This window comes from Anolis carolinensis, chromosome 1, assembly GCF_035594765.1.
Source record: "Anolis carolinensis isolate JA03-04 chromosome 1, rAnoCar3.1.pri, whole genome shotgun sequence".
Lineage (NCBI taxonomy): Eukaryota > Metazoa > Chordata > Lepidosauria > Squamata > Dactyloidae > Anolis > Anolis carolinensis.
In genome coordinates this window covers 346,894,120-346,907,152 of record NC_085841.1, presented here as the reverse complement: position 1 = coordinate 346,907,152, position 13,033 = coordinate 346,894,120, and the positions used below count along the sequence as shown (strand labels likewise).

General features: G+C 39.6%; 1 protein-coding gene across 1 annotated transcript in view; it reads right to left on the bottom strand.

Moving 5' to 3' along the window:
• Positions 1–1,315: 1,315 nt before the first annotated feature.
• Positions 1,316–13,033, bottom strand: part of hhipl1 (HHIP like 1) — a 48,855-nt gene continuing 37,137 nt past the window's right edge. Inside the window, exons 5-9 of the mRNA XM_003224848.4 lie at positions 11,309–11,435; positions 9,759–9,904; positions 6,935–7,016; positions 4,701–4,783; positions 1,316–2,195 (exon numbers count right to left, since the gene is read on the bottom strand). Coding sequence (XP_003224896.2) covers positions 1,579–2,195; positions 4,701–4,783; positions 6,935–7,016; positions 9,759–9,904; positions 11,309–11,435 — 1,055 coding nt within the window. The 3' untranslated portion in view covers positions 1,316–1,578. The remainder of the gene's footprint in view (positions 2,196–4,700; positions 4,784–6,934; positions 7,017–9,758; positions 9,905–11,308; positions 11,436–13,033) is intronic.

The window sequence follows — 13,033 nt, the reverse complement described above, 5'->3', positions numbered from 1 at the left end:
TTGAGATTCAAACCTAAATGGCACACGCAACAAGAAATGAACCTGGCAGGCATTCAGTACTGCAGTTACAAATACATAACCTAGAGTTCTCCATATTCATTTCCTCTCGATAATCATTATTACAAAATGGCAAAGTTTGGATCTATATATACCCACATATTCTGGAGTAAATTGTTCCGGGGCTGCCTCAATGCAGCCCAAGAGTGTCCCTGGAGCCCTTTTGGCATCTAGGCAAGGATGCATTGAGGCCACTGTGTTATTGTTCAAAAGCAGCTCCCTCGCAGAACATTGCTGGTGACTTTGCTTCTCCTGGACTCAGACTGGTGCCCTGTTGTGACCTCACCAGAAGCAATGATCCCAGCAAGAGCCAAGATCCAACCTGATCCAGGTGTCCATACTTGCAAAACATTAGAATGCCATTTTCCCTTGTGCTGGATTACCAGCTGGATGCAGCACTCCTGCTGTGAATCCCACCATGCGGATTCGCCGCAACTGTTGAAAAATCAGCCCACTTTATTTTACCCATATAGATATAATCACAATCACTACTGCCATGATTCTAAATTCTCTCCCAAACTTGTCTTACTAAGCAGCAACTGCACCAAGAGAAGGTTTATTCTCCTGGGGATCAGGGCACAGAAAAATGACATTTCCCTCCACAATGAGAGAGGCTGCAACAAGGACTTGAAATAGACATCCTGCTTCTGATTGTCACAACCTTGTTCACTACAGGAGCAGGAAATAAACCTCTTTCTCCATCACCCCAATCACCAGCTGAACAGACATCCATCTCCCAGTGAAGCTGCTATCTGGTGAAGCGTGTTTCGGAGGGCTGAACCAGGAGACTGTACTTAGTTATTGTCAATTTATTTCTGATACAGAAAGGTATTCAAGCTTCTGATTATAATATATCAAGCCAAGAATGATCTGTTTTTCTGGCTATGATTCAACTATGTATCTTTCACATCCAAACTCTCTCTGGTGATTTTCTCTTGAGGTTATTTTACTCTCTCACCAAAAACTGAAATATGATAGATTGAGATAGATAAACCATTGCAATCTTATGACTGCTGAACTCAGCAAGACTTGTCTCTAAATAGACTCATCAAGGATTTTGGTGAGTACCTTCCCACAAACAGGTGTATGTGAGTGACTCTATGTGTTAAACACTTGTTGCATTCTTCATAATTGTTCCATTAGTGTTACACTTCTTTGTAAAATATGGGATACTAACAAAATATAAATTGAAGCAGGGAGTTACAGCAATATAAAACCAGAAAAACTTTTCCTAGTGTTTCATTTTTATTCCAAGGACTCCAACAAAATCACTCTTTTATTTTAATAAAAAATGAATTTTTTAAAAAGATATTGTTTATATATCCATTTCTAAAATGGCAAATGAAGATTGACCACAAATGTAGTCATTTTAGGTACAGTATATCCATTTTGTTCTTCTGGTGTACATGTACTAAGATGCCTAAATTGCTATGTGTTAATTCAGTACAACACTCAGACAACAGTGGGTTTTCTTTGAATAAAAGGAACAAGGCAAGGTGTCATCCTGTGCTTCAGTTTTTCCTACTGTTCACTTTCAAAAACATCTTCATGGCTACATATGACTCCAGCGTCCTCTTTGTGGGAGCAATTGTGCTTTCCGACATCGGCATGACTGCAATTCAAGAGGGTCTTCTCGCGCCCAGTGCACTGGACGTCATCCAGGAGAATTGGAAGCGAACGCCCCTCCCCAAACTCCGCTTTCTTGGTTGCTCGGATGACAAAAGCATAGCCCAGCTGGCGGCAAACAACCGCAGCTGCCTTTGAGGTCCACAAGTCATCACACACAGTGCCCCACTCTCCATTGATAAAAATTTCAACCCTCCCACGGTCTCTCCCTTTCGTACTGCCATTCATAAGTCGAACGGCTCCATTCCGTGGCTGAGAAGGAACACTGGTAGGTCTGCTTTTCCTCCTCTGCCCTCTTCGTCTCCCTGTCCTTCCTCCTTTCCTGGGCTTTGGGGTTTTAGGGGCTGCTGTAGTCATCTGTGCTCTGTCCTGATTTCTTAGAAGGGTCAAGAATTCTTCCAGCCAATCTGGAGATGAGGTCCGTGGTGGTTCTGCAGTTGTTCTGCTCCTTGTTGGGGCTCTGGTTGTGGCTTTTACTTTAGGGCGCGGTGTTGGCATTTTCACAATAAGCTCTACAGAGGAGGGAAACCACAAACAACTATAAGAAAAAGAAAATCCATGCTGGAGCAGACCAAAGGCTACACAGTCCCAATCACTTGTGTGCCAAGCAAAAATGTGGGCTGCTACATCCTCAACCTTCTTCTCCTTAGCAAGTAAGATATGGACAAATCCTGTGTCTGAAATTGTAGATGATGCTCTGAATCCTATTATTTGTCCTTATTAAAGCAGACCCGTAATTGAATAAGTTTACCTATGCAGGAACTTACCATTCAACAACTGATTCATGGGTCAACTCAAACTGGACTCAGTAGACCAATATATAGTGGGTCCTTGGTATCCACTTGGGTTCCAGGATCTGCCCACATCAAAGTCTGGGATGTTCAAATCCCATTTTATTTATAAGAGGGGCATAACCAAGTGGTATCCCTTATATAAAATGGCAGACTCAAGCTTTGCTTTTTGGGCTTTTTTAAACAAGGGTTATCAAGCCATGGAAGGTTGAATCCATGGATACAGAATTCATGGATATGAAAAGCCAACTATACTGCCATTATAGAGAAATGGGTGCATCTGGACTGGAGAATTAATGCAGTCTAACACCCCTTTTACTGATGTAGCTCAATGCTCAGCAATCATGGGAGTTTTAATTTTCCATGTCTTCAGCCTTCTCTGCCAGAATGCTGGTGTCTCACCAAACTACAAATCCCAGCCCATAATTCAAGGACCTCTGTCAAAAAGATCCAGTACATGATAGAGTCCTGTGCTTTGGGAATGAATAGGATCAGAACCAATAGTATTAGGCAGGATCATAGCCAGAAAAAAAATTCAGGGGGAGGGGGTTGAAATTTTTTTTAGCAAAATAATTTAGCAAAATAATTTAGAAATCAGGCTCCATCGATAAACTTCAGTGGACACTCAAGACAGAAACTTCAGTGGACACTCATGTGGATTTGGTTAATCAGTTAAAATTAATGGGTAAACCAGTTCAAAAAAAAACCTGATTTTTTTTTGGGGGGGGGGGGTAATCAGGCACCAGAAGCAAGTATTGCTGATGCAGCACTATCTCCTCGCCTCCATTCCTTTTCACCACCACCCATAATACGTCTGGCTCCATCATTACGACTGCCAACACTGCACTGTCTTTCTCTGACCCACACCTCCACTTGCCAAGAAAGGATTCTTATGGGATAGATCGAAACTAAGAGATGCTGAAGTTTTTCATCACTCATTGCAGTGTTGGTGGAATCACCCCCCAAATTAGAGCACAAACTTGCCCTGCTAATATCTCTCCTCTTCCGCTCATAGGCAACTTCTCTGAAATCTGCAGGAATAGTGCATGCAGATATTTCCCACAACAATCACGTCAAGGATACTACTATGCCAACATCATAAAGAAAAACGTTGGCCCATTTTTTCATGAGTTGGGATATTTCTCTCTCAAGGTTTAATTGTTAATTATTTCTCATTACATTTCCAGAACCAACCTGCTCTATAGAAAGCATCTCAAAAGACTTTGCCCTAACTCCCCCTTTTCACGCTTTCGCCTTCATTACAATGGTAGATTGCCTCATTATAGCTTCTGAAAGCGTGCCAACTCCCTTATTATGTCAACTGCTCTCTCATTCATTGATGGCTGGAATCATTCATTTTTTGCTATCTATTCTTTTTTGTAATTGGAATGTGCTTAAAAGGAGTGGAGTTGCTAAGGCAACCCATAAAAACCATATATAGGAGGTGGAGGAAAATGTGTATTCAGGTTTCATTTATTTTAATAGGGAAGGCAACAAGCTTAGAACAGAAATTGCTTTTACCATTTTTTCCAGTGTCCAAAATCTAGCAACTTGCTTTATCTCCTGTAGTTTGTCATTGATTAATATATGTTTTATCAGAGTTCAGATTCCCTAAAGGACTGCTCAGTATTAAAAGCACAGTTGCAATCAACCTATGTGGATCTCTTTATTTAAGCCATATATTGAAATTGATATTCCAACAATGCAGTTCTATTTTTTCTAAAAGAAACTGCTCTGGTTTGAATAAGCAACATTTTACTGGGCATTAGAAAGATAACTATTCAACTAGACTTCATGAAAAATGTTGACACCTGACCATGTTAAGACAAGCACTTTGCATCAAACCTGAGAATCACTTAATGGATGTATTTGTAGACACAATTTGAGTTAATCGTGGTTTGTTGTTTCGGATGACTAACCAACCACATCATCTCTTCCAGGATGATTTTCTTCTATATATATTTTTTACCAACTCCCGATTCAGCAGTTTGAGAAAGAAGTTAGGGACAAGTCACTGCTATGAATATCACAACAAGCCATGGTTTAAAAAAAGCTAACTTTTAAAGGTTACAGTGAACCATGGGTTTAGTCTGTGTTTCATGATGAATGAACAAACAACTGAATGTAAATCCACGCATCTGAAAATAGAAATATACATTACTGTTGTGTTTTAGCCCCTCAAACCCATAGTGTGAATTTTCATTAATACACATCTCCAGTACTCACTTTCCTTTGGAACAAACTTTATAAGACGGCTTTTCACTTTTACTGATAGGGGTTCAACGCGGCATTTCCCAGGCGGTGCTCTCCTGGCAAAAATAATGAACACACAAAGAGTATCATGGCACCAAAGAGCTGGAAGGAAACTGAAGCATCATCTACCAGCACTACAACATATCGAAAGTCTAGTGTGTTAGTTAATGTTTTGTTCAAAAAATAGAATCCCATTAATCTTTCCTTCTCTCTTTCCCCACTCAGTTCTTCTGAATGCGGGTGCTTTATGTTTTACACCACTGAGGAAACTAAGATAGGAATAAATAATTACTTCCGTTGTTTTAGTATTGATTTCTCTCTTTTTTCAGATTTAATCTTGGTCCTCTCTCATTAACTGGCTAAAAAAAAGTTGTTCCGTTTCTTAAAGATCAACAGTTGTAGTTCCATTTGTTATAGTAAAAATATTAAAATACAATTCAATACATATGTCTGCATAAATTGTACTTTAAATTAAATATACCCTACATCAACATGACAATACAGTAGAGTCTCACTTATCCAACACTCGCTTATCCAACGTTCTGGATTATCCAACACATTTTTGTAGTCCATGTTTTCGATACATTGTGATATTTTGGTGCTACATTCGTAAATACAGTAATTACTACATAGCATTACTGCATATTGAACTACTTTTTCTGTCAAATCTGTTGTATAACATGTTTTGGTGCTTAATTTGTAAAATCATAACCTAATTTGATGTTTAATAGGCTTTTCCTTAATCCCTCCTTATTATCCAACATTTTCACTTATCCAACTTTCTGCCGGCCTGTTTATGTTGGATAAGTGAGACTCTACTGTATAATGAAAAACTAAGCTTAACATAACACCCAAAATCCTGCAGCTGACATATAGGCACAATGTCATGGCTACACCCCATTTCCCAATCTGTACCTCCAAGCCCACCATAAAATTCCACCAGTTATCAAATGCAGTCATGTAGTGCTGGTGAGTGGGATACAGAAGGATAAAACATCCAGCCCTCTTCCACCAGCGATCATTTGTCCACTAATCAGAATCAGGGACTACGATAGAGTCCTGTCACAATTTGCCAACTTAGCATTGCTCATTGGCAGATGCAGTCTGCATGCATCAAATTTCAATACCTTGCTCACCAGCATCACAGAATTCCAGCTATTGGTGTGTCTGGCTGGACTTTAAGGTGGGTTTCATGGGGATTCGTGTTTGTGGCAATGGTACCATGAATGTAAACAGGAATAAGGAAATGTTATGAGGATGCAGACCTAGCTTATGGCATTGTAACCGAGTTAGTGTCTACATGGGGTAAGTTACTCCAGGTTATTTCTGCCCTAGAGCTGCCCCAGATCCAGCACGTACCCACTGAATCCATGGTCAGTGTCCACAGCGCCCAGCCTAGCACATCTCCATGTTTCCATGTCACTGCTGCCAGCTGACCATCACCTGTCATGTCTACTGACATCAGAATGGGGCAACTATGCGATCAGCAAAGAGGAGGTAGAGTGGCCTCCTCCTTCTTGCTGATCGTACAGGTGCTCCATTCTGACGTCAGTAGACACAACTGCAACAGCCAAGCTCTAAGAACCAATGGGGAGTGGCAGCAGTGACATGGGTAATGATCCATCCCCTTTTCCTGTGCTGATCAGCACAATGAAAGGATAGTGGCAGAAGTGCCTATTTACAGTGAATCGGGCCAATACAACCCCAATTTATCTATCTAGGTGGCTGCAAAGCCCCAAGATACTCAAGAGTTGCCTGCAAACTCTGGACAAATTTGTCTAAAGCAGAACAAAGTTAGGCTGGGAGACTCACTGGAAGTTGTTGTGTCTTGTGTAGATAGCCAGTGATGGATTTGAGGTGAGTCCATGTTTTTTGTTTGTGTGAATAAGTCAGGATTAACCAGATACGAGGCCATGATTTTATGTTCCCAAAGTAACAAGGTGGTCATAAACTTGTCAAAAGTACTTTGAAGTAGTACTGCACATTTGCCAATCAAACCCAGTCCCCTTTTTCTGGGCATAAGGAAAATAAATATTCAACTATTTAATGTTCTAAAAGAACATTTTTCATGGCTTTAGAGTTTCTAAGAAAATTGCATCTCCATTTCCCCTTCTTTCCAGTCAAACACTTATTAAAATTTATTAAGGAAAGCCTTTCTCAACTACATTTCAGAATCTAAACATGAGCAAAAATGCCTCAGATCTTACCGTGAAGTGTCAATGATTTTGTAAACTACCCCATTTGGTGCAGTGGCACTTGGTAGTCCAGTGGACATGAAATAAAGTTCACCTTCAAAAACCAGAAAGAAAGAGAAGAATCATTTGTATGCATCTCTGCTACAGCTCCAAACAGGAGATGTAATTTGGCATCACAAAACACACAAGAGGTTTGCCAGAAGAGAACTCCAGAAGGAGAGCAACAGGGATTTCTGAGACATGAACCAGATATACTATCAAATTACCAAAACAAAATGAGGATTTATAGCATAATTCTTAACAAGGTTACTTGGAAAGAAGACCTGAAATGGACACTTTGAAGTAAACAAAAATTCAAACTACAGAAAAATCCAAAATGTGGAACACTTCTAGTCCCAAATATTTTGAACAAGAGATATTCAACCTGTACTCTCCTGCAGGCAAGAGATTAATAAGGAGTAGGTGGAAGGATAGACAGACTTAGCAATGGTCATGGGAATTATATGATGTTCTGAAATGAAATGAGGATTATTCAAATGACACTAACAGAGAAAGAAGTGGGTGGAATAAACTTTTGTAAACCGAAGTCTACATCAAATGTATCTGATTAAGTAGACTTTAGTCTACAAAAGCTTATGCTTTTCTCAGGTAGTCTCAAAGGTGTCACAAGATCCCTTTGCATACCAATCTAGCTTAACTTGGCCATGTCTTTGAATATTCAAATGAGTTTGGTGGTGTGATGGCTAAAACAACAACAGCAACACCATCTTAATTTATAAACTTCCATTATTTAATCGATTTAAGGCATCCTCTATCACTAAGTCACTAACTTATTTTATGTAGTCCATTTCACTTTCAAGCTTCTAATAATTTAACTACTTTGCTATTATAGAATAATGATAATATACTTCACCTATTTTATGAGTGAAAACTATGAATCTTGAGACTTTGATTCATGAAAAGGCAACTACTATGTCATCACTATTACACTTTTAAAACAAAGACTAAGAAAAAATATCCACCCATTCTTTCCATTTGTTCAGTCAGACTGCATAGCAAACATCTACCTAAGTGTTCAGGTTTTTTTTTAAAAAAAAGTGTTCCTAAGGGCTTCTAAAGAAAAGCCACAGTGTCTGTATACTAAGAGACAGCGGGTATAAAACCAGGAACACAAACTCACAAACTGCTGCTTAGCAACAGTATTAGACACTGATGGGGTGATGCTTTTGTCTGGTCTAGTCACAGCTATGAATAGTCATAATGCATTTTGCCTTCTAATTCTAGCTCAAGCAAAACAAACTGCAAATGCAATCAAGAGAGCTGCCAAAACCAGTCTCTATTTGAAGAGTTCTTCTTCTGGTTCTGGAGAACTTCATGACCATGGACCAGAAAGTCCAGGAAGCCAAAATGCCACCAATCAGTTAATACATTGGTAATGCAATATGCAACAAATTTAATAGGCAAGTTAAAACAAAAAAGCCAAACCTGGAATGTTTCAGAGTTACACACCAGTATCAACTACAGGAAAAATATAAATCATCAGGCTTATCAAAGAAAGGAAGAAAATATATAACATCTGTACTTTAAAGTCCATGGATAAACAGTCCTGCCTGTTGCAATTCCTCCTTACTATTAAGATCAAATTTCAATCACATCATTCAAAGGCACAGTTTGGAAAAGCCTTATTAAAAATGAACTCCCCAACCTGACCAAATTAAACAGGCAAAGCTCTCCTAGCGTGCTATGAGGAACCCCTTAGGAAAACAGTTAACACCCTACTTCAGTGCCCCTACCAAATTGAATACAGAGAGGATACAGACTTAGACTTTAAAATCTAGAATGCCAAGCCCTTGCAAGCATAAGGAAATAACTGTCAAATTAGTTTGTCCCACTGGCATCCTAGTGGCTGACTGTGCTGTTGCTGACAACCTCCCTGAGCAATAGCAAAAAATTCTAAGAAAGAGGTGATGGGAAAATGTTTGAACGGTTATATAGTATACCTTAGAAGTCTTATTACCTCAACAGATGGGCTGATTTGCCCATCGTATGCTGCTTCCCCTCCATTTTCAGCACGGAATCCTTCACACAACGTAGAGACACTTCCAGTCAGACTACATGCCAAAGAGAGAGAGGAAACAGCACACGATCCTAGGTCCAGGTTTTAATACGATGTTTGAAGGATCTTATCTTCCCATACCTGTCTAAGCTCTCATCTTTTTCTGAGTGCTAAGATCTTCAGAGGAAGCACTTCTATCTCACTAGCTTCACAAGCATGTTTGGTGGGAAGACAAGACCTTCTTGGTGCCTGCTTCTAGGCTCTGGAGGTCCCACTCTAGGAAAGTTAGGATGGCTGCTCATTTGCTGTCTTTCAGCAGCAGGTGATGACATTTCCCTTTCAGAAAGCCTTTTGGAATTGATTGTTAATAAGAGAAGAGGATGTGATGGATTGTTTATAGGAGAAAAGCTTTCTATGGTTCTATACTATTTCACATCTTGGTTTTACTTCTGTTTTTAGTTTAATACAGGATAAATATCCCTTCTCTGTAATTCCAAAATCAAGAATATTCCAAAATCCAAAATGGTCCACATGGGTGCCTGAGATAGTGGTATCTACTCCATTTGGTGCAGTGTATGTATATTTTATTTTAGTTTTCTGTCTTTTGCAAGCTGCACTAAGTCCCAGTCTGGGGAAAAGATAAGATATAAATAAAGGGAGGAATGGATGGATGGATATGGGCAGAGTGTCTGGATTTGGAAGAAAAGAATATATATCATTTCTGAGAAACAGCAACTTATGCAAATCCAACACACGTAGAATATCAGACACATATATTACCTGCCTCATCTTCAGCAAAAGAGATGATATATTGATAGTAGTTATTGATATATCCAGGAAACATGCAAGTTTGACCTTTTCCCATGCATATTTCATTGTACTGCCATTCCCCAGTTGCATGATTCTCTTTCAAAGACATGAGGCGTCTGTAAGGCAGAAAGAAAAAACAACAACAGCTTGCTCAACTCAAACAGCTAAGAAGAATACTTTTCACACCTCTTCTCCCATCAATAGCACTAATTTTATGTACTCGCCTCAGGAATATCTGGTATCTTCAACAGTCATTGGGGATTGAGGATGGAAAGTGTGCAGCTCTCCAGCTCTTGCTGGACTGCACATCCCAGCAGCCACCATTGTCAGTGGTGAGAAAGATTGGGAAATGCATTCTTAAAACACATAGTAAACTGCACAATTTCCACTTGGTATACAAACAATTGGTCTTTTTTTTGGCACAGAAACCCATTACTGGAACACATTCCTGAGCCAGATTATTTAGGAACTCATACAATCATAAAATTACAGAAACATCAAGTTGGAAAGAATACAAGGTCCATCTAGTCCTTGAATTCTAGTGTAGGAATTCAAAGCTAAAGCACCCTGGTAGGTGGCCAGCTATTTTTGATTTTAAAAACTTCAAAATAAAATAGTCTACCACTTTTGCAACAGTTTACACTACTGAATGAACAACTCTTGCTGTCCAATGATAGGCACTTTCCCCACAGGTGTATAAAATCATACTGAACTAGATTATATGGCACTGTGGATTATTCAATTCAAAGAAGATACTGTGGGTTATCTGCCTTGATATTCTGGGCTATCTGGCTGTGTAAAAGGGCCCTTAGATTGGAATCTTTTTTGAATATGTGCTTTGAATCATTGATGTGGGTTTGTTTCTCTGGAGCAGTGGAAAACCAGCTTGATCCACCTTCCACATAGTAGTCCTTCAGATGTTTAAAGATGGCTATCATATAATCCCCTTTTCTGCTCCGTTGGGAGTAACAATTGGTTTTAGGTCTTAAATTTTAAAAAGAGAAATAAATGTTGTCAGCTCTTGATTACAACCAGAGTACACAAGCTCACTATGGTGTCTTGGGAACTGAAACTCACAATTAAAAATAGGCCATGCCTGTTAAACATTCATCCACAAAATAACTTCTAAGAAGAAACAACTGTGAGGTAAAGAACTGTGAAGAAAACTACACTTGGTTAAGCTATACCTGTTGAAATGCTCTCTTCTATGCAATTATTAAAGGATGTAGAGCCCTGTCCACTTTTCATGTACTCTCCCATTATGATTTAGTTGGGATAGGATTGGCTCCACCATTGGGTAAGACACTCTAAGGCCCCTTCCACACAGCTGTACAAAATCCACATTGAACTGGATTATATGACAGTGTGGACTCAAATAATCCAGTTCAAAGCAGATATTGTGGATTATTTACCTTGATATTCTGGGTTATATGAGTGTGTGGAAGGACCCTCAGTATACATATAAGGATTGAGCCAAATTTATTTTTTGTTCAATTATCGGCAACATTACTGTCACTTACCCACTCATAAAATCACCAAATATGTACAGCCCATTCAGGTTAGGAAACTCACATCCTCGATAGACATATCCACCTGTAACTGATTTCCCCATTTTGTGGGGGTAAGCATATATCGGGAGGACATCATCTGCAGAAGAGAAGGAAAGGTACTCTTCAGTAAGATCCCAAACAGCTGTTTTTAAATCTAAATAAACTGTTTATAGAGATGACATTTAAACAAATGAATGTTGTTTACATCAATGGTTCTCAAACTGTGGGTCATGACCCTCAAGGGAGGTGCGGTATTTACTTGCAAGAGATTTTTGGCCTCCTCTGTACCTCTGACTGCAGCATTCCCATCCCATCACTGTCTGCCTGGTTCTTTGTTTCCTGCCATAGACCAGATGGGAGAACAAGCTTCCTTCTCCTCCTTTGCCCCCCTCTTCTTTTCCTTCTCTGTGTCCCTCTCAGGGTCATTGAAAGCAAACAAGCATGATGATAGCAGCAACAGGGCAGCCAGGAAGGTTCAGCGGGCGGGATTTTTTATTGTACAGATGGAAAACTGTTTCTGAGATTCTCCCAGAGCCATTCATTTGAATATATGATGGGCTGGAATTTGAACACAGAACCATTAGGATCAAGTCTAACTGCCTGGTGGGAAGACTTCTCACAAAGCAAGTGTCATTTCCTGTAAGCCTTTTTGAGGTCTCGGCAGTCTAGACTCGTACGCCAGTAGCTTGATCTGAAGTCTAGACTTCACACCCTTCTCTATTGACTTAACCCAAAATTTAATCAGCCACTTCATGTACTGAGCACAGGTGATGACAACTTGAAAAATTAGAATTGTGATGCCTTCAGCAAAATAAAAGGCAAAGTAGTTTTCAGTAAGCAAGGAGAATGACTAATCTATCCATGGGATTAATACTTTGGATAAACTATGTTTTATTGCCCTACTTAAGACTGGTAAAAAGTACTCTTAGAATTCAAATCCCAGTGATGTCAGAGGATTAATTCCAAGCACAAGCACATCAGTAGTTTTCTTTACTTATTATGGTAAAGATCATGTCAACCATAAATTTTCTTGTTGTTGTTGTGGTTGTTGTGTGCCTTCAAGTCATTTCTATCTTGCTGCAACCCTGTGGTGGACATCAACCACAACAACAACAACAACAACAACAACAACAACATGAGGTTTGTTGTTTGTTTTCGGGGCTGTATGGCCATGTTCCAGAAGTATTCTCTCCTTAGGAAAGAATACTTCTGGAACATGGCCATACAGCCCGGAAAACAAACAACAACCTGTGATTCCATCCATGAACACTTTCGACAACATATCATGAGGTTTTCTTGGCGGAATTTGTTCAGAGGGGTTTGCCCTTGCCTTCCTCTGAGGCTGAGAGTTTTTAACTTGCCCAAGATCACCCAGTGGGTTTACCTGGCTGAGCGGGAATTCAAATTGTGGTCTCCTAATGTCCTAGTCCAACACTCAAATCAATACTGGAGAAAAGAAGTAACACAAACCCATGAAATGTGTTTAGAAATGGTATTTCCATTGAAAAATGGTTTATGCATCAGAGTTGAGTTTGTTCCTTCTGCATATTTATCCAATCCATAAAGTGACCACTATGAGCATCTGGCGCTCAGGAGCATAATTAGTTGCATAGTTGGCTAAGAAATGAAACAGCAACAACGTAAGGACTCTGCTTCATTTTCCACTTCTTAATCCTTGCTTAATTCAAAAAGCAG